Source organism: Mangifera indica, unplaced genomic scaffold (assembly GCF_011075055.1).
Source record: "Mangifera indica cultivar Alphonso unplaced genomic scaffold, CATAS_Mindica_2.1 Un_0048, whole genome shotgun sequence".
Lineage (NCBI taxonomy): Eukaryota > Viridiplantae > Streptophyta > Magnoliopsida > Sapindales > Anacardiaceae > Mangifera > Mangifera indica.
Genome location: NW_025401140.1, coordinates 100,720 through 123,430, shown reverse-complemented (window position 1 = coordinate 123,430; position 22,711 = coordinate 100,720). Strand labels below are relative to the sequence as shown.

General features: G+C 31.1%; 3 protein-coding genes across 3 annotated transcripts; all 3 read left to right on the top strand.

Moving 5' to 3' along the window:
- Positions 1 to 1,005: 1,005 nt before the first annotated feature.
- LOC123206756 (LEAF RUST 10 DISEASE-RESISTANCE LOCUS RECEPTOR-LIKE PROTEIN KINASE-like 1.1) lies at positions 1,006 to 1,848 on the top strand. The gene has a single exon (XM_044623982.1). The coding sequence runs from the start codon at positions 1,006 to 1,008 to the stop codon at positions 1,846 to 1,848; it is 843 nt and encodes a 280-aa protein (XP_044479917.1).
- A 1,094-nt stretch (positions 1,849 to 2,942) lies between these two features.
- LOC123206755 (PR5-like receptor kinase) lies at positions 2,943 to 4,615 on the top strand. Its single transcript, XM_044623981.1, has 2 exons — positions 2,943 to 3,994; positions 4,578 to 4,615. The coding sequence occupies exons 1-2, from the start codon at positions 2,971 to 2,973 to the stop codon at positions 4,613 to 4,615; spliced, it is 1,062 nt and encodes a 353-aa protein (XP_044479916.1). The 5' UTR covers positions 2,943 to 2,970.
- A 16,236-nt stretch (positions 4,616 to 20,851) lies between these two features.
- LOC123206754 lies at positions 20,852 to 22,083 on the top strand. The gene is made up of 2 exons (XM_044623980.1): positions 20,852 to 21,557; positions 21,629 to 22,083. Exons 1-2 carry the CDS (start codon positions 20,852 to 20,854, stop codon positions 22,081 to 22,083), a joined length of 1,161 nt encoding a protein of 386 aa, XP_044479915.1.
- The last annotated feature ends 628 nt before the right edge of the window (positions 22,084 to 22,711 follow it).

The window sequence follows — 22,711 nt, the reverse complement described above, 5'->3', positions numbered from 1 at the left end:
TGCCACACTCTCAGCTTGATTCGCGTTGATTTAATTATTAGTAATCGTAATCGAGGATGATCTTGTGTCGATATAGTGCATAAGTAATGTCTTGGTTCATTGTTAATGATCATATCAACTAGATTATTTATTATAGTGTAATTTATCTTTAGATTATTTCGTTTTATAAAATAGTGGCCACTTGAAGTTAAAATCGTTGATTACCCGAGAGTTAAAATTGTTTTCTTTTCTTAAAATAAAATAAAATAAAATAATTAATGTTGTCCAAGTGAGAGAATGTTAGAAATTTTCTGATGTGGGCTAATATCAATTATAATTTTGGTTTTATAAAATCAGATAATTAGATAGTCTAATGCCAATTTACAGATGAGCTTGAGTGTTCAACAAAGATATGCCCAATACACTTAAAAATTATTGGTCTGGGTGGACGGTTTAGTGTGGGTCTTCAGTAATTGGACCTTTAATGAGAGGGTCCAGATAATTTCTTATAAATAGGCTAGGTCCCCACTCCAAAACTTGATTTTGATACGCTTACCCATTCAAAGCCGTCATAAGGAGATTTCTGAAGTGGAAGATCTGTCATAACATATTTTCAAGTTTCAGATGGTTTTCTAAAGATCTTTGGTTTCAGAGATATGACTCAGACAAGTTTTTCTATATCCCTAATTATTAATTCCATATTCAATTTTGATATAAGGATTCAGTATCTATATTCTATTTATGTTCATATTAAATTATATTCTGAATTAAAGTTTACAGTCACTAGTCAGTGCTAATTAATAACACAGATGAAGTTGAGAAGGTTTACATTTGTCTTTGGGTAACCTTGAGGAATAGCCCAAATTGCACTCGTTGATTTCCCAAGTCTTCTCTATGTGATTTCCAAGTCAACTGCCGTGTTGGGATGGATAAGGCATTTCAAGTTCCATATTGAGAAAGGAGTGCAAAAGACTTCGGAAAGTAGCCATAGTTTGAGCTTGTTGTTACTTCTGTTGCTGACTGAAGATGGCTCATATCTCTTACGTTCTGACTTTTCTTTTATCAGTTCTTTTCCTTTTACTGCTTTGCCTAGCTCAAGAGGACAGGAGGCTGAATATTCCGAGATGTCCACGTTTTCGCTGTGGTTTTCTTGGCAACATAGGCTTCCCCTTCTCCAATCGAACGCATCGGGAATGTGGGTTGCTGGTTGTAGATAACTGCACTGAACCATTTCCGAGGATTCAGCTGGGGAAGAAGGGGCAATGGTTCAATATCACGGGCATCTCTCAGGATAATACATTAGAGCTTCAAGACAAAAATCCTAAAGAAGAGTTTCAAAAATGTAGCAGAAAATCCTTGGAAAACTTAACTCTTCCAATCTCTCCTTTTCTCTCATTTGATGTGCCCCATCAACAAGCAGCGTTCGAATGCCCCCTCAATTACACTATCCCGAAAAATTTCACTTCTGTCTGCAATAATTCCCAACACTTCGTTATCGTTTGCAGGGGCCCAACAAATTGTTTTCCAGGCTCGCTTCCTGGTTGTTCACAGCTTAAGTTACAAATGAAAACTACTAAAACAAGTATTGAATATTCTAATTTGTTTACGGGCTTCTTTTCGGTGGAAGTGAATGTGACTGATGAATGTTATGATTGCTTTTTGGCGGGAGGACAATGCAAAACTGATAGCAATGGAAACTTTAATTGTTCTGTGGCAGGAAGAACAAACTCCTCAGGTATCACTACTTATGGTGAAGTTCTAGGACTGATTCCTGGTTGCCACATATCTTGCTTTTCGATTTTACATAATGATTTCTTTGTTGTTATATTTTACTTGGTAAATTTCATAGATTTGAATGAGGTGCATTAGTCTTAATGCCCTTCTTGGAAAAACAAAACTCCTCCTTTCTCCAACTGATTTTCACAGTGTTTTATGATGAAATTGTCTATAAGGGCCTACGTTAATGCATATGAGGTCATGTTGTCGATCAGTAGGCTGAGGTCCCTCTCTCCGGTGAGCGGACAAGGTGAAGAAGGCAGCGCCTCCAAGCCTATAAGCGGTGTTTAACCATCCACTGCATGCTTCTTATTATGTAGTGGATTCACTAGATGCTACCCGCAATTTGAATTTTACATATCTTGCTTTCCGTGTTTTACATTTTGGTTTTTCATCTAACTTATTATTAGCTTTTACAGATCTATATATGTTGCCCAAATTTTATTCTCATAACAAATCCAAGCCTGATATAATAAACAATCACTCAAAGAACTAATAACATTTTGCTTCCAACTTGCTACAGGGAATGGGAAATTCCGATTGAAGCTGGGCATAGGAGTTGGTAATACACTTCTTTAACCAAATATCTTTTCTTCTACTCCTATTTTTCCAGGGAACTTGAAATCTAGAGAATTGTTTCAACGCATTGTAACACTTTAGACAAATCTTATATTAACAAAACATAAGAGATATGTTGGATAAGTTTAGATATCTCATATTGCTTGTGAATGATAAAATAAGACTAGCTAAATAGTCTACGAATTCTTAAGCTATTAGATACACATAATGAATTGTGTGTCCAAAGCCAACAATATCTTAAGTGTGGTGATGTTATAAATGGTTTTATGTCTTACAAATAGTAGGGCAAACCTCATCCAAGATGCTAAGTCCCTCGCTTAGTGTCCTCGTTTTGAGACAATAGATGGACCACTATATTGACAATGTTGTAAGCTATAGGATCAAGGATGTTACATACATCAAAACTTTTTTAGTATTATGGTCCTATATTCATATAAAAGAACTTATCCAAAGGCTGCAGCCGGTAATATATGGCCATCAACTTCTAGAAATGAGATTTTATATTTACATGTGCAAATATTGGCGGCATTAATGTCTTTCTAACCATTAAAATTTGTCAATATAATTTTCCATTGGGATGCTCTAAAAACTCATTTTCTTTAATTAATTGCAGCTATATCAATCACTATATCTGGAATGTTGATAGTTGTAGCCTTTTGCATCTACAAATCGTCACCATATACTTCAGTGGTGTTCTGCAACAAGAAAACTACGAGTCACCGAAACATCAAGGAATTTTTAAGGAAGCATGGATCACTTGCACCTAATAGATACAATTATTCTGATGTTAAAATTATGACCAATTCATTTAGACATAAATTGGGTCAAGGAGGATATGGAAGTGTTTACGAAGGTAGGCTACATGATGGTCGTAATGTCGCAGTGAAGGTCTTGACTGAGTCTACAGGTAATGGTGAAGAATTTATTAATGAGGTTGCTAGCATCAGTAGGACTGCCCATGTCAACATAGTCACTCTTTTAGGCTATTGTTTTGAAGGTCATAGGAGAGCTCTCATCTACGAGTTTATGTCGAATGGATCTCTAGAGAAGTTCATAGATAAAAAGAATCCATTGAAGTCAAAAACATTGTACCAAATTGCAATAGGCATAGCTCGAGGGTTGGAGTATTTACACCGCGGTTGTAGCACAAGAATTTTGCACTTTGACATAAAGCCTTCGAACATTCTCCTTGATGAAGATTTTTGTCCAAAGATCTCTGATTTTGGTTTGGCTAAAATTTGCCCCAACAAACAGAGTATCGTATCAATGGCAACTGCACGAGGGACTATTGGTTACATTGCTCCCGAAGTATTTTTAAGAAACTTTGGAGAGGTCTCTCACAAGTCAGATGTTTATAGTTATGGAATGATGGTTTTAGAAATGACTGGAGGAAGACATAATAGAAATGTTGAAGTTCAAAATACCAGTGAGATATACTTTCCACAGTGGATTTACAAATGTCTTGAAGAAGGTGAAGAGCTTGGATTGGATTGTATTTCAAATGAAGAGGACAAAAATTGTACAAGAAAGATGATAACAGTGAGCTTGTGGTGCATACAGACTAACCCCTCAGACAGGCCAACAATGAGCAGAGTGGTGGATATGTTGAAAGACAACCTTGATTTGCTGCAAATCCCACCAAGGCCTTTCTTATCTTCCCTCCAAGATCACAAGTAGATTCTTCAACACAATTGTTAAAAGTAATATTGTTATACTATTATGTAACAAATTGCTCCAACAAAGAGAGTATTGTATCAAGAAAACTTGAATTCATCAACATAAATGGATGTCAAAGTTTGAACTATCAAAGAATTAACTATTTTCACTGATCGAATGCAGGTTGTTAAGAATTGTCATTGAATGCAGGTTGTTTTTTGAGAGTTTGCCTTCGATCCGCTGCAAGGGGCATTGCCCCCTTGATTGCCTTCCATCGACCAAGCAATTGGACCCTTTGATCATCTTTTGTGTGGCTATACCTCACAATAACTCTCGGCTAACCCTATAGAGATATTTTTTAAACATGATCAAACTCTACACTCTAACACTAAATATATCCCACATGAGGAACTATTGTGCTATATTGCACCAAAATTATTTAGTTGAGACATTGGAGAAGCTTTTTAGAAACCTAATGTTTGTAAACATGGAATGGTGGTTATAGAAATGGTTGGAAAAAGAAAGAATTTTAAAGTTGTAGTTGATTGTACCTATGATATATATTTTCTACACTAGATTTACAATTGCCTCAAAATCAATGAAGAACTTGGCTAGCAAAGGATAAAAAAATGTGCGAGGGAAATGGTAATTATGTGTAACATCCAATCAATATCAAAATATTGTCAACTTTAAATATAGTACATAACGATTTAATAATCTTCTTTTATCGTTCTCAAAGGGTACTCAACATTTTCCCTATATTTAATTGGTGTAGAATTTATCTAAGTGTGCATACAAACTATCCCTTTAAACAGACCCACAGTGGGCATAGTGTTGGCTATGTTAGAAGGGAGCCTTGGTTGTTTGCAAATTCCACTCAAGCCTTTGTTATCTTCTCCAAGATCAAGACCAAAGATGAAGATATTTCCGCCAAGAAAAGTGAACTTCATAAAGTAAATCAAATTCTTCAGTTAAGATTTTTACAAAAAAAGATGTAAAGTAATAAGTTAATGAATGTTCTCAATTATTTCATTGTTTTTGTCTTAGTTTAAGCTTTGAGTGGTGGATTTGACATCCACCTTGTATTCCTTGAGCAGCCCTGTGATTGAATGGCCAACTATCAGTTAGAAATGAAATTAGTATAAAGTAATACTACATGTACAAATGGTGAATATTAAAAGGACATAACAGACTCATTTTACTAGGGAAATCCGAAAAATCGATGAGTATTATCCTCAATTAACTCTTCTTTCACCACTAAAACTTATTGTACATTATTTTGTATATTACAATATTTCATAGACAATTGATACAGTAAGATTCAATAAATTGACTATCCTAGAGGGTTTTGGGTACAAAAAATTAAAATGCACGGAGAAAGAATAATGAGAGTTACAAAAAAGAAATTATGTCACCTTAATTCCACAACGTCGTTTTCCTTCCATGGCATCCTTCTTATTATGACAATCGGCACAAAGAAAAGGTCCTTGCCAGGGTTTTGAGCTGGTGGCGAAGATGGAACCAGCATGAACTGAGATGCCCTCGCTTGGTGCAAGGTCAGTTTGGCATACAACACACATGAAAAGACTGGCGTTGATTGTGTGGTAGGTTCATCGTTTCCGAGTCTGCAGGATGTTGAAAAGCAATGAGTTCAATGTTGATAAACATACAGATCACAAACTTACCACAAAATAAAAATTCGGTTGACAAGAATCGAAACATCGGAAAATTTTTATGTAAGGCAACAAAAGATGCATAATAGTTTGATGGATGTCAAATCCACCAAAAATAAAATTTTCTACTCTCTCAATGAAAACTTGTAGATAGGGCAAATAGAGTCGTATCTACAGAGATTAAGGTATTTATCTGAAATTTAACAAAATAAAGCAAGAGGGATTTTGTTGTTTCGAATCCTACCAATAAACAAAAAAATTTAATTCAAAATTAAATAATCAAAGCAAGCAGAAAACTAGATTGAAACAATAATAAGGCGAGTTCTAGCCGAGTAATTCAAGTATGGTTCAATTCAATTGATCATCGATAAAAAGATTAATATTTCTTTTTAAATAAACCGGTTATGAAACATCAAGATACTTGTTGTTCTGCTTTTCCTTGGGTGTCGATAATTAAGAAACGTTCTTTAATTACTTATCTTGTTTTTCAATCAATTCTAGATACGATCTTAGAGTTTAAATTGAAAACAGAAATAAGAATTAGAAAAACCACCGATTCTAATCAACAAAACACGGACGCTGTTTTTGTTTAAATTATATTAACATATTCCACTAACATACAATAGTTATTCTACTTCACCGATCATGCTAGTTAGCCACTTATGATTAAACCATCAAACAATTACGGATTCAATAATTTAATCTAGCAAAGTTGTATTTAATCCAAAGTAAATAAGACGTCTCCTATTTAATTGAACAAGACAACAATAAATAAAATCAGGAATAGATTAAATATTTAAAAAAAAAGAACGGGTAAAGAAGATCTCACAATCGTCTTAGAACCATGATCTCAATTACTTGACTAAAGAAAACAGTTAGCCACTCATGTTCATGTTCATGGCTTCACAGAAAAATAAAATAAAAATCTTATCCTAATTGAAGAAGAACCAGCGAAGGGTTGCGGCTGTGTTTATTTCTGAAAGAAAATGATGCTAAAAAAAAAACAAATCCCCAAAACAGAGAACAATTTTCCTTTTTATAGTATCAGGTCTGCTTCAATCATTCAGAAATTTTTTGTGTCAAATATTATCCAAAGGACCTAAACTTCCTCCAATTGTCAATTAAGTCTCTAACTGTGAATTTCTCAATAAATAGCGAGATTCTCTCCTTTCCAAAATCAGCTATCTCCTATGTATTTTGCCGTCTTTCCGTCTTGATATGTGACAACTCTAAATTCCTTTTATTTTGCATTTTTTCTCAAAATAATGCAATTAATACCCAATTTCTTAAAACAAAAAATTAATTGAATAATTAATGAATTAAATACCACAAATCAAGGAAATTAGATGCCGAAAAATATGGAATTTCACACACTAACAAATTCCCCCACACCATTCCTTTGCTTGCCCTCAAGCAAACATCAATCAGTCTCTTCTTCACCCTTTTCCCTCCTTCCAATACATCCTCAAATAACTCAAAGTTAAGATGCATTAGAAACCCAAGTCCAAAACAATAATCAAGAGCACAAGTCTTCATAGTATGAATTTTTTCGAAAAACATAAGCTTCTCATCAATCTCAACAATCTCATCAAAATCAAGTGAAACAAGGTTCGACACCCTCACATTGGTTTCACTCTATAGTCTCAAAGTGTTTAGGGTTTCATTTAGCTCTCAGATCAAAACATAGCAAATCATTACCATGAGTTTGCTCATATATTATATCTCCACCATTAATAAATATGAATACGATGCGAAAATCAAAGGGTCTTAAGTAAGGTTGTAATGGGGTTTAGGTGAAGGTAGGAAAAAGAAGGAAAATATAGGTGTAAAGATCAAGATATGAGTGAGTTCCCTTACATGATATTTAAAGAATAACGAAAATAACTCCTTCAACCACACTTCTCTCTTCTTCTTTTTTTTCTTTTCATTTAAGTGAAACTCATCCCTTCTTCAAAGTTTTTTTTTTTTTAATTTAATTTGCAACATGTAGGAATACTTGGACTTTTTTTCTATACAATTATGGATACTTCACTTGTCCAAACTTCCTATTCAATACATAGGAATGAATATCTTCTCTTGCCTTTTTTTTTCTTTTTTTTCTTTTTTTTTTTCAATTTTTTTTTCTCACTCCTTATATCTACCCATCTACCCATTTGGTTCTTTATCATGCAATTGACTCTCACAATATCTTGATACAAGGGTTAACAAGATAAAACAAAAGGCTTAAGGGTAAATATTTATAAGTTAAAACAGAGAAAAAGGGATTCGACTCAAAATAGGCTATCTATTAGAAAATATAACTAAGGTTGGCTTTTTAAGAGTTTCGAAGTGGTTAATCCTAAATGCCCTTATCATCTTAATGCATGAATTCAAAAAAATGTGGTCTTGAAATGCATAACAGAGCAAATTTTAGAATAACAAGCCATGTTTGATAAACACTCATCAAAGAAGATAATTGGAGCAAAGTGTAATGAAATGCTCATGGGCTCAAAAGCTCACATTGGTGTTCAACTTGTTGCAAACCTTGCACATTTTCATTCAATTCAATCATTAAAATCAATGAGACACCCGAAACATTTGAAGCAAAATCACTAATCATACTTGCCTTTTTCATGCATTCAAACTCGAACCAATAATGCATACTAACTTAAGCAAATTCTAGGACAGCTTTCAAAAGAGTCAAAGGTTCCAAAGAGATTGAAAATTATACATTCCCTCCCCCACACTTGATCTTTACATTGTCCTCAATGTAGAAAAATTGAAGCTCACATATAAAAGAAAGAATGAAAGAAAAGTTAAGAGGACTTCCCTGAATAGGAGTGTTAGCGTAGTGGAGGAGTGATTGAAGCTATCGGCGTTTGATTTGGGCCTGTAGAGATGAAAAGAAATTGAACAAGGAGGAAAAGAGATTAGAAAAATAAAAGAGAAGACACAAAAATGAAATTTGCTCTTTTTTTTATTTTTTTATTATTTTCTTTTCTTTTCTTTTGTTTTTTTTTTTTTGTTTTTAATTTAAACCTTAATTAAAGACACAAAATGATTAAAAATAATGAAAAACAAGATTAATTGGGTTGCCTCCTAATAAGCGTCTTTCTTTAACATCTTTGGCTAGACGCAGCCAATTTGTCAATTTGGGGGAGCCAAAGATATTTCCTCTATATTGTAGGCTTGAAATCCTTCATAATATGATTTTAGACGATGTCTATTAACCTTAAAAATTTTATTGGTAGAGGTACTTTGAATTTCAATTGTACCATGAGAAAAGACATTAGTGACAATAAAAAATCAATCCAATGAGGTCGTAATTTTCTCGGAAACAATTTAAGTTTAGAATGATATAGGAGTACTTTTTGTCCAACATGAAATGTTTTCCTAGAAATCATTTTATCATGGAAAAGTTTAGTCTTTTCTTTATAAATTCAAGAATTTTTATAGGAATCATTTCTGATTTCCTCCAATTCTTGAAGTTGTAACTTCCTATGATTACCTGTCTCGTTCAAGTTCGTATTGCATTGCTTGATTGCCCAATAGGCCTTGTGTTCCAATTCAACTGGGAGATGACAAGATTTACCAAATATTAAGCAATAAGGAGACATAACTATTGAAGTCTTGTATGCAGTTCTATAAGCCCATAAGGCATCATCCAAGTGGAGGCTCCAATCCTTTCTATTTGGATTTACCATTTTCTCAAGTATAGACTTAATCTCCCTATTTGAAACTTCAGCTTGTCCACTCGTTTGCGGATGGTATACGGTAGAGACTTGGTGAGTGACATTCTACTTCTTAAGTAATGCCTCCATGACCCGATTATAAAAATAGGTTCCATGGTCACTTATAATGGCTCTTAGTGTTCCATACTTGGAAAAAATGTAAGTCTTGACAAATCCTACAACAGTTTTAGCATTATTAGTTCTTGTTGCCTTAGCTTCAATCCATTTAGAAACATAATCAACAACTAAAAGAATATGAGAGTTACCAAAAGATAATGGAAAAGGACCCATAAAATCAATTCCCCAAATATCAAAAATTTCACAAACCAAAATTGGGGTTAGTGGCATTTGATTCGTATGTCCTAAATTCCCACTCCTTTGACAGTTAGCACAAGATTTACAGAACATGAATGCATCTCGAAACAGAGTAGGCCAATATAGCCCATACTCTAGAACCTTTCGTGTTGTTCTTTTTGGGCCAAAGTGACCCCCACATGCATAAGAGTGGAAAAACTCCAAGATAGATTAGATTTCACTATCATGTACACCTACGAATTAATTAGTCAGAACATTGCTTCCATAAATACAGATCATCCCATATATAGTACTTAGAATGACTTTTAATTTTGAGATTGTTCTCCAAAAACAACTCAAGATTTGTGCTAATGTATCTTGCAATAAAATTGCTTATTCTTGTGGCCCATATTACTTTAAACATCACAACTCTCAATTAATTGTATACCAACTGCAGGATTTAAAACAGGAAGAATGTCTTGTTCATTGAAATTCATTTCTTTGGTTTAATGTGTTTTAAAACCTAAACTAGACCGACTAGTTGAGTCGGTTCGGTTGTTGACTTACTTAATAACAACATGTTGACACATGTTGTTTTGTAAAATTTTGCATCCTAACAATTGTGTGTTCTAAAACAAGAGTTTCCAACTCAGCATCTTGGATAGAATCCTCCCACAATGACAATATTTATCTTATCGGTGATATTATTCATCCCACCAACAACCATTTAACGACATCTCCAACCACATCGAACCAATCTAAGTTTAAATTAGCCATTATAAATTTTAGCCAAATCATGTTTGGGTTAGTCTCGACTTGATTCTACTGTTAATTCCAAAGAATATGCACTATATCACGATACCACAATTCTTTTTGGTTATATGTTGTTATATTCCCATTGATAAACTTTTTCTATTTAAAGTGTCAAGAGAGTCAAAAAAGTAACTAACAGTATCATGAACTCAATTCATTCAATTCAAATTTTAATTCAGATTCAAACAGTTTAGATCGAATCTAACCCCTTAAAGTTGAAGTTTCTTTTATCATAGAGATTCCGAGGGGAAATCAATATGATAAAAAGGTAGCATAGATCCCAATTTTATTGATTAAGAAATTTTCACCAACCTGAATATTTTTGCCCCCTTAGAATCCCAAAGTGAGCAGGTGCCTTGGATCTTGCATAATTCAAAAACCTTTTGCCCCTTTCCATGCTTTGAACTCAAATGTATTGGCAACTAGAAACCTGTGAAAGTGGCCCTAGCTGCCCATTTTGCCACAGAAAAAATTTTTATTGAAAATCAACTATCACCAAACTTTATGAGACTGCTATGAAAATTTGTGGACCCTAATGATGATGATTAAGATTGGATTTGAGTTGGTTAGTTTAAGTTTAATTATTAGCTTGCTTTGAATTGAGTTGCTCTTAGGTGAGATCAAGCTAGAGTATAGGGGTTTTCAACTTGTCAGACTCACAAGCATAAGAAAGCTTGATTTTAAAATTGTCAAAATAATATTATTTTGATCAATATACATTAAAATAACGTTGTTTTAACTAATTGTAATTGATAATATAGACATCAACATTATATTGTTTTAATTTTGTAATCGAACTCAAGCTTTGTGTGAGGAGAGGTTATTGAGCTCAAGTCTAATGGTACCTAACTTGAGCAATCTAGTTGGCTCAAGCTCTAATCCGACTCAAAACCAACCCTAATATAGATGGTAATGAAGATGTCCCAGCACCGGCTCAAGCTGGTTACATCTTGCAGGTTTTCTTGCACAGAATACTACCCAGCTAGATCTTATGGCATTCAAATCAGAACCCACCAAATATTAAGGCAATATAAAGTCATACTGAAATTCAGAACAGGAATCAATCACCAAGAATCAAAATTTTGCAGGATGAGATGATTATTTGCACAGAAGAAGGTTTGAATTGAGGAATTTTTGTAGAAAAAAAGATTGATGTGCTTTAAATGTTGGTGATTCAAATCAATTTAACATTTTGCCCTTCTTAATAATAGAAGTTCAAAATCCTAGACATCTTTTATTGATTTTCTTAGTTTTGAATTTGAAGTGATTTGAAAGGTATTTAATTACCAGGAAACAAAGGAAAATACAAGAAAATGTTCTGAAGAGCCTAGAAAATGTTGTACAGTATTCTCTCGTTTGTAAGATGTCTTTCCGAGATGTGTCTTTTTGAGAAAACCTGTTCAAGTAATTACATATAGTGACCAATTGTAAGATCGGTGATAAAAGAACATCCTTTTGCCAGATGATAAGAGACACTGGTAAATTTTTTAATATGAGACAACGAGAAAACTTTCACTTAACGATACATCAACTCAGAATTTTTTATCAAAATTTCTTCTGTGACAATAAGAAAAACTAATAAACTATTTTCACCTTCACAAATTGAGATATTTTTAATATTGCAAATAGTCCTTTTGAGTTCAACTGAATTAGAAATAAATCCATGTAATCAAATTTGAATTATGAATCCTTTTATTATCCGAATTTGATTGTGCATTCTCCTCATTAGTCTTAGGACCACCGAGGAAAACAAAGAGGCATTTTCACCTATACACACACAGTCACAGAAGTACACATATTATCTATTGTGTTCATCTTTACCAGGAGTAGCCAATGACTATACCATAGACATAGACATTCTTATTATTAAGCTAAACCACTTTAAAATCTGCCTCCTTTACTTGTTTTCTTGTTTTATTTGTATCTCATTGTAACAGACATAAGAGTCTTATAATATACTCACCATTATTATTGTAACCTAACTCTGCAAAGCTCTAAATTACGTATTTCAGTTGTAACAAGAAATTTCATCATCAAAAAAGACTTATAGAAACTTAGAAAAATACAAGTAGCTGTTGACCAATCAACAACTCAAGGAAATTAAAAGTATCCCACTTTGTTCCAATAAATATCCATCGAAACTTTGTTGAATATTTATGATCCACTCTTCCTTTTATGTTATGGACACAGAAAAAAAAGGAGAGGGTTTCTGAGAACAAGTTGCAATTCTGGAGAGTAGAAAATCAACAAGAATGACTTCAAAGTCGAGGAGGACCACCACAAATTGAAGTAAAGGAATTATTGTGATACTGATGGAAGAGGGAGAGTAAACCAAGGGTAATATTAAAATAGAAAGAATTTTTCATTTTGAACTTTAAAAGTTTTGAATATTATAATTAACCCCCAAAATCTTCTCATCTATTGCTGGCTATGTGGGGATACTTGATGAATAAATAAGTTATAGGGTTCAAATAAAATTTTGAAAAATAATATGGATTAAATTTTACTTTTTGAACCAAACTTGTGTCTAGCTTGTATCAATCGTTACTGTCTTGTGATTAACTAAAAACTTTTCAACTTGGTGACTCAAGCTTTGCATTTATGTCATCAAACCAAGCACTTCTCGGTTTGATTTGATTATGTCTCTATCAATGGATATTAATAGTTGATGTATCATCATATGATTAGATGTTTTTAAAATAAAAATAAAATAAATAATCATCAATTAAATTATGTGTACTTATAATGACCATTCAATTGGGTAACAATGATGACGTGTTACAAAATGTTTGAATAATTTTAAATGAAGAATAAAATAAAACCTAATTATATGGTAAAATATCATCACTTGTAGCCATTAGTTTTAATTATAAATATATATAATATTACTCAACAATTAAATCATTTAATTATACGATGACACATAATCATTAGTTACTGTTAATATATATTTTATTCTAAATTTAAAATTTATTAATTATATAATAATATATTATTATTAATATTTATTTTATATATGTGTGTGTAGTTTTATTTATAACAAAATAGATAATAAAACTTACAACTTAAGAAATAGGCTTTCTCAGCCCAAGAAAGGCTTGTAGATGACAACCATCAAGGCCAATTTAAAGCTGGTAGAAGCTGTTTTTCTGTTTTATGCAACAAAATAGGTGATAAAACTTTCAACTTTATAATTGGGCTTTCTCAGCCCAAGAAGGGCTTGTGACAACCATCAAGCCCAATTTAAAGCTGGTATAAGCTGTTTTCTGTTTTATGCATAAAGTTACGAATGTCATTGTTTGTATGTATAAAAGATTTTTTCCAGAAAAACAGAAAAAATTAAAAATGAAAATAATACTCCTTATGATTGGACCAGGTTGGCTTTGATTAACTTCCCTAGGCCGAATTATTTGGGCCTATGAAGCCCAACTTATCGACATAGTGCCGTACAGGATGGCTTGGGTTTTAGTGATGATGGACTGGGAGCATGGGCTAAGTCAGCCCAAACCGTAATTGCGTTTACCACTAGTTGGTATTTCTATAAATGTAGACCTTCCACCACATCAAAGCTAAAGTCGACATTGGTTGAACTTGAATAAAGTTCCGTTCAAAATAGGTTTAAATTCAAAAATTTTGGTTTGAGAATGATGAGAAGAGACTCAAACTCGTTTATAAAAATTTTTGAGAATGATGAAATACAATTTATTTTAGATTTAATTAAAGTCTATTCAAATCTAACTCGTTTATAAAAATAAATATAATCGTTAATGTAAATTCGATTTATTCAATTTAAATTTAAATTTGAGTTTAAATAACTTAGACTAGATCTATCATTGCATTAAATTATCATTTATCAATATAATGGTATCTATAAGTCTGCATCACCTCATGGACACATCAACAACAAAAGCAAGAATAGATTATTCACCTTTTAAAGAAAAATTTTGAATCTAAAGTCGATATTCTATATTCTATTGTTATAAAAGTTACATTAAATTTGAATAAACTCTTACTCTCTCCTCAAATATATCAAGGAGTTATATAAAATATTATGTTACCCGACAGTTTGTATGTTTATAGGTGTTAGTTTGAGTTTTTGATTAAAAATTTTTAACCCTAATTTAATATGAATTAGAATTATATCAAAATCTTTTAATCTTAATCTGATTTAAACTATATTTAAGTTAACTAGACATAATTTAAATTGATTTAAAATTATCTATTGTTTTTACTGTTCTATGTGTCTTTAGCATTTCAATTTTTCTTTGATTTACAACAATCAATTATTAACATAACACTTTGCCTTATTTAAAAATGACACCAAAAATTATATTTCATTAACTTTGAAAATATGTTAATAATCTTAGCATCTAAATTTAATTCTTACTATTCAAAAAATAAAGTAAAAATCAACAAATTGTAACTTATACTTGTTCTTTAACATCTCTTCAATAAGCTCTTAACATATGGTGACATTTTTATAGACATTCATGTTAGTTTGGATTGACTTTCTATCAATTTTAATATAATGTGATTTAGTTTCAAATTATGTTGTGCTAACCTGAACTAAATTTTGTATAAAGAAAAACTCAATATTGTCTGTATTTTTTATCATCTTGTATTGTTTTAAATTAACGGGTCACATTAAAAATTGTTAGATCTTTTCTCTAAACCCGATTATAAAAAATGAGTAATAATACTACATGCAGAATGACTAACTTATTATCGTGAAATTGAACGATATAATTGTTTAAATTATCTCGGCTAGATTGGGCTAATATTAAAATTTGGCACTTTGAATGTCCTAAAGGTGGCAGTGGATTGTGTCTTGTCGGCTTTGGTGTTGCCTATTGTGTCAACAGGCCTTGTCAGACCAATGTCTACATAGTAGTGAGCCTTATGGGTAAGATTGGCTTGTTAATTTTATATATATATTTTTTATATTTTATATATTATTTTTTTTGTTACGTTTTTTGGATTTTTCAAACTAATTTTTTGGTTTTTCTCATAATATTAATAATTAATAAATTTAGATTCTCTACATTAATCTTTTGCCTTTCCCATAATATTAATAATAATTTATTATAATTCTCCATAATATTAATAAATATTTTTAGATTTTTCATACTAATTATTTGGATTCTCTATGCACTAATAAATCATTATTAAAATTTTTTAAATAATTAATAGAATTTTTAAAAAATTGTGAGACCAGGTCAATCCGCTAGCCGACATCACAGCTCAGGACACAACCTGTAACAGTGCACTCCGTGCCTCCGTGGGTCGGGAAAAAAGGGAGCTTGGGTCAAGCTGTCCCCTTGACACCTTTATAAATAGGGAAATTGAAATTTTTAGCACTTTTTTATTCCGTGTATACAAAATTGTCACCTATGCTAAAGCTTTCACAAATATACCACAACAGTACTCACCTTCCCCAAAATACCCCTCTTCAATCTTTCATGCATAAATTCTCTCTGTAATATATATTATATATATAATAATAATATTATATTAAAATATTATAATTATATATTAATATAATATTATTATATTAATATAATATATAAATATTATAATTTATATAATTAATTTTTAATATTATTATAATATTTTATAATATAATATTATATAATATATAAAATATTATATTATATAATATATAAAATATATTATATTATATATTTTATAATTATATATTATTATAATATATTACTTATTTTATATAATAAAATTTATATAATTATAAATATTATATTATAATATAATTTTATATTTTATAAAATATATGTAAAAGCAGTCTGGGTTGGCAATAAGGGAAATTGGCCTGTAGCATTAATGTAGGGTGGGCCCACCTTTTATAAAGCAAAACATGATTTTTATATATATATAATTATTTAATTTTATATATATATATATATATATATATATATATATATATATATATATATATATATATATATATATATATATATAATTATATTATATATTAATATATGATATATTATATAATATTTTAATTAGAATAATATAATTATATTATATAATTATATATTATATACTATAATATTATCATATAATAATATATTAATATAATATATAATATATTATAATTTAAATAATATTATTATAATATAATATTACATATATAATATAATATATATAAAATATATTATATATAATTATTACCAGGGGTTGGCGGCATAGCCAACCCTTAGCGTCGCCAAGGGTTGGCGATGTCGCCAACCCCTGGTTATATATATTATATATATAATATATAATATTATATTATAATATAATTTTATATTTTATAAAATATATGTAAAAGGAGTCTGGGTTGGCGAGAAGGGGAAATTGGCCTGCAGCATTAATGTAGGGTGGGCCCACCCTTTATAAAGCAAAGCATGATTTATATATATATATAATTATATTATATATTTATATTAATATATGATATATTATATTATATTTTAATTAGAATATTATAATAATATTTTATTTATATTATTATAATTATTATTTTATTATAATAGTATATTAATATTAAAATATATTATTATAATATTAAAGATATTCTAGTATTAATAATTATATATTATAATATATAATATTATATATATTAATATAATATATATAATATTATATTAATATATTAATATTTATAATATTATATATATATTAATATATTCTAGCATTGAAATACACACCCTTTTATGAAATAAAATAAAATATATTATATATTATATATAATGACAAATAATATATACATATATTATATTATATAATATCTTTCTAGAAAATTCTGGGCAATTTTGTATATATTATATTATATTATAATATAATATTTATAATTATATAAATTTTATTATATAAAATATGTAATATATTATAAAATATATAATATTATATATAATATAATATATTTTATATATTATAAAATATTATAATAATATTAAAAATTAATTATATAAATTATAATATTTTATATATTATATTATATATAATAATGTTATATTAATATATAATTATAATATTATTATTATATATATAATATATATTACCAGGGTTTGGCGGCATCGCCAACCCCTGGTTATATATATTATATATATAATATATAATATTATATTATAATATAATTTTATATTTTATAAAATATATGTAAAAGGACTCTGGGTTGGCGAGAAGGGGAAATTGGCCTGCAGCATTAATGTAGGGTGGGCCCACCCTTTATAAAGCAAAACATGATTTTTATATATATATAATTTTTTAATTATATATATATATAATTATATTATATATTTATATTAATATATGATATATTATATTATATTTTAATTAGAATATTATAATAATATATTATTTATATTATTATAATTATTATTTTATTATAATAGTATATTAATATTAAAATATATTATTATATATTATTATAATATTAAAGATATTCTAGTATTAATAATTATATATTATAATATATAATATTATATATATTAATATAATATATATAATATTATATTAATAAATTTTTTTGCCAGGGTTGGCGGAATCGCCAACCCTTGGCGTACGCCAAAGGTTGGCGATTCCGCCAACCCATGACTTATATATATATAATTAAATAATTATATATATATAATTATATTATATATTAATATATATAATATATTATATTTAATATATTATAATATATAATTATAATTATATATTATATTATAGATAATATATATTATATATAATATATTATATTATCTTATTTATATTATATTTTTAATTAAAATATTATAATTATATTATATATTAATATATAAAATATTTTCTTTAATATATGTATAAGAGTTGGAGTTGCCAACGCCAACCCTTATATGTATATATTATTATTATATTAATATTATAATTATAATATATAATAATAAATAATAATATTATTTAATTTTATATATAATATAATATATATAATAAGTTATTATATATTATATATATTCTGAAGAATTCTTATTATTATAATATTATATAAGAATATATATTATTATATTTTTAATTGGAATATTAAATTATATTTTAGTATAATTAAATGATTGATGCTCATGAAGTGACCCATGCAGAGAATCTCTGTAATATGAGGAAAGAATCCCAGCAGCATGAAACTAAAATATTAGTATTAATGGTAGGAATAAGACATGTGATTGAACAATAAAACCTGTGAGAATCTATTATAAAAGATTCAAAATGGACATAAGGGAGGGAGAAACGAACATTGATAAATTTATTAAGAGAATAAACACCTGCTGCAAAAAATTCATAGCAAAGTCATCCACGTCCAGGTTAGTGTTGACTTAACCCTTTATGTTATTTGTTTTCTTTATAAATAGCTTAAACTTAAATAATTATGGTGTTTTCATGTTCATGTAAAATTTAATTTTATTATGATTTCATGTTGTTAGATTGTTTAATGCTATTATTTCATGTTGTTTCTATTGTTTAAAGTTGTTATTATTGTTTAATGTTGTTGTGATAGCTATAAAATACCAAAATATAGCTGAAAAAAAATTCCAGTTTAATGATGAACAGGTTGGCGGAATCGCCAAGGGTTGGCGAAACGCCAACCCTTGGCGTTTCCGCCAACCTGTTCATCCCCACTTAATTTATTTAATTTTTCCCTGTTTTCGTCTATTGCACGTAATTTCTTTACTTTTTATACTTGTTTTTTCCTGTCTTCTTTTATTGCATGATGTGTTGTGACTTGTATTGACAGGGAGTTAGAAAATATATTACAAAATTGCCACCAAATATGTCCCACTGAATTTATTTAATTTTTCCTGTTTTCCTCTATTGTAAGCAATTTATTTATTTTTTATGCTTGTTTTTTCCTGTTTTCTTCTATTGCATGATGTGTTGTTTTCCTTGTATTGACAGGGAGTTAGATAATATATTACGAAATTGCCACTGTCTATTTTTTCATGTTTTGCCTTAATAAATTTTTGTGCATCAGTTGATGATAAGATAGTTAAATATGTATATATGAAGTTTGATGCCATTGGTACTGCATTTGGGGCTTAATTTGAAAAAATGGAAGCATAGTGTAATTTGGAGTTTTTATGTTTTTTAGGTTTATTTTTAGTTAGGATGGAAAAAGCTGCATTTAAGATTCGATATGGAGGCCAATGGGTTGAAGGTGATGATAATGTCACAAGATATATTGGTGGGAATGAGAGAGGGATTTGTATTGACCCAAATGTTGATTTTGATGGATTCATTGGAAGAATCAGCTCTCGTCTAAGACTCGATCAAAGACAGTCAATTGTGCGTGTATTTACAGTAGGTGATATAGGTCCAATGGAGATTGTAGACGATGATGATGTGGAGTTTTTGATGGTTGTAGCAAGAGGTTCACAAGGTTACACAAAACTTTTTGTTACCGAGAGTCAAATTAACGGAAGGGCCAATCAACAAGGCGAAGATGTTCCTGATGAAGAACGGTCAAATCAACCGACAGATGAGTGGGCACATCCATAAAGTTTTCAAGAGTTTGGAGGGAATTATGGTGTTGATGATGATAATGACGAGAACATGGATGAGGATTATAATGTAGAAGGTAATGGAGAGGAAGAGGAGGAGGAGGAGGAGGAGGAGGATGATGATGATGATAAAGACGAAGATTTCTCGGGGTTTGGTGACGACATATACGGTGTTCCGAGCCAAGACGCTGGCAGAAGTCAAAGTCATCCTTGCTACAATGAGGCTGAATGTAGCACAAGACGTCATGGCTTTATGAATATTGGAGCATATTCAAGTAACATCCATAATCCAAATCCATTTCAATGGGTTCCTGAGCCTGCTGTTGATGTTGAGAATACAGGTATTACTAACCGGGCAACACAAAGGGGCAATCGTTTGCAAATAATGGGTTTTTATAACTCCAAGGCTGAATTGAGAGCACTATTTCGAACGTATGCCTTGGAGACCGGAATTCAGTGGAAGGTTGGCCACTCCGATAACATACGGTACGAGCTTAAGTGCGTACACCCACAATGTAAATGGTGGGCACGAGCAACGAGAGAGCAAGACGGAGACTATTGGGTCTTACGACGTATGGATGAGACCCACACTTGTCCGCGAGATCAAATATTGCCACATCACAGACAAGCAGGTGCCGAATCGTTAGGTAACATACTTAAGTCCATGTTCGTGGTTGATCGTATTTATCGACCAAAGGAAATTATTTCAGACATGGCAGATAGGTATCGGATTGACATATCATACACGCAAGCATGACGTGCCAAAACATATGCAATAAATGCATTACGAGGATCTCCGGAAGAGTCTTTCAGTATATTACGTGAGTACTGTCATAATTTGGAGCTTAAGAACCCAGGAACTATGGCACGTATTGATGTCGATCTGGAAAATAGGTTCAAGTTTTTTTTCATGTGTATGGGGTGTTCTATACGAGGGTTCCAACAATTCTGTCGTCCGGTGATATGCATTGATGCTTCACACTTAAAAGGAAAGTATCTTGGGTCTCTTTTCATTGCTGTTGCCAAGGACGGTAATAATCAAATTTACCCACTTGCATTCGGTATTGGGCACAAAGAGGGACTAGATACATGGACGCCGTTTTTGACGTACCTTCGCATGTGCATTGGTGATTTGCCGGATTTGGCTATTATTTCTGATCGTCATCATTCAATAATTGCGGCGGTCGCAAACGTAATGCCTCACGCTCGTCATGGGTTTTGTAATTTCCATATCAAGGGTAACATGCGTTCGCAGTTTAAAAATACTAAACATATTGAAGGACTATTTTGGAGAGCTGCTAAGGCATATCGTCTCACGGACTTTCAAGCCGCTATGAATAGAATTGCTAGAGTAAATCCCGCTGCAACAACCTATTTGACCGACATTGGGTATGACAGATGGGCACGTGCGCACTTTGGAGGATGGCGGTACAATATTATGACGACCAATATTGCTGAGTCCTTCAATGCTTTAACACGGACTGCTCGTGCTTTGCCTATCACTATATTGGTAGAGTTTCTTCGAAGCACGCTACAACATTGGTTTTTCAATAGGCGAAACATGGCTGGTGCGTATGACTCAAATTTATTATGATGTTTCCATTTTTTCACCCCATTTATTTTAGTTGTTTTTTTGCAGGTCAGAGATCTCACCCGTTAACACCATGGGCTGAGGACAAGCTTGCTCGACATGTGTTCAAATTTGCCAACATGATTGTTAAACCAATCAACATGCAACAATACGAAGTTCATGACTCACGCCAACAAGTTTTCATCGTGAATCTTCTATATCGAACGTGTGATTGTGGAAAATTTCAACGATCCCAGATTCCATGTGCACACGCTGCTGCTATCGCAAGGTATAATAACCTATCAGACTGTGTAGGCTGGGTCAGTACATACTACTCTACTGAATATTTACGTAGGGTATACGAGGAAGATATTAATCCACTAGGGGATCAATCAACTTGGGCACCATCAAATTTGCCTGTGATTTTTCCTCCTGTGATGGAGCAACGAAGGTCTGGTTGCCCTTCCAGTTATGCAAGAAGACCTTCACAAGGAGAAGAAGTTCGACAACAATACTGTAGTTGATGTCACCAACCTGGTCATACTCGTTTGAGATGTCCGAGTCCAGCACCAATGCCTGTGGTTAGCTCATACCGCACACCCAGTAACACACGAACTCGAGGTCGTCGTACTGATGGTGCAACCCATACGGTCGACTAGGTTACCATGTTGGATATTACAAATAGTAGCACGTGATATTATTCGATCAGTGCATCCCTGCCAGACTGTGTATTCTCTGCAATTATTCCTCTGCGATTATTCCTCTGCAATATTCGCATGCGGCTGCTATAAAGAAATTTGGCATGGATTTTGCGCAGGCCCCCCACCGTTGTGAAATAATGCTGCAAACACATTTGGCATGGATTTTGCGCAGGCCCCCCACCATTGTGAAATAATATGATTAAGTATAAAAAGCAGGAGGGTTGGCGGGGCCAACCTTTTTTGTTTTTTTATGTAAATGCCAGCCCTTTTTGCATTATAAAATAAATGTTGCCGACGGTTTTTTCTTTTTTTGCACCCTTTTCTCACCTTTAATAATTCTTCTGAGAACTGTTGTGCATAGATTTGTTCAAAAGCATTTTTTGATTATTCATTCCTGACATAGTTGAATTTTTTGCATCAATAATTCAATCCAGCTCCCTCAATAATTCAA

Excerpts from the sequence above, each read along its gene's own strand:
- LOC123206756 (XM_044623982.1), top strand. The coding sequence starts at position 1,006 with ATGGCTCATATCTCTTACGTTCTGACTTTTCTTTTATCAGTTCTTTTC.
- LOC123206755 (XM_044623981.1), top strand. The coding sequence starts at position 2,971 with ATGTTGATAGTTGTAGCCTTTTGCATCTACAAATCGTCACCATATACT. Across the intron at positions 3,995-4,577 it reads AAGGCCTTTCTTATCTTCCC|CCTCAAAATCAATGAAGAAC; the intron begins TCCAAGATCACA and ends GATTTACAATTG.
- LOC123206754 (XM_044623980.1), top strand. The coding sequence starts at position 20,852 with ATGGCACGTATTGATGTCGATCTGGAAAATAGGTTCAAGTTTTTTTTC. Across the intron at positions 21,558-21,628 it reads CAATAGGCGAAACATGGCTG|GTCAGAGATCTCACCCGTTA; the intron begins GTGCGTATGACT and ends GTTTTTTTGCAG.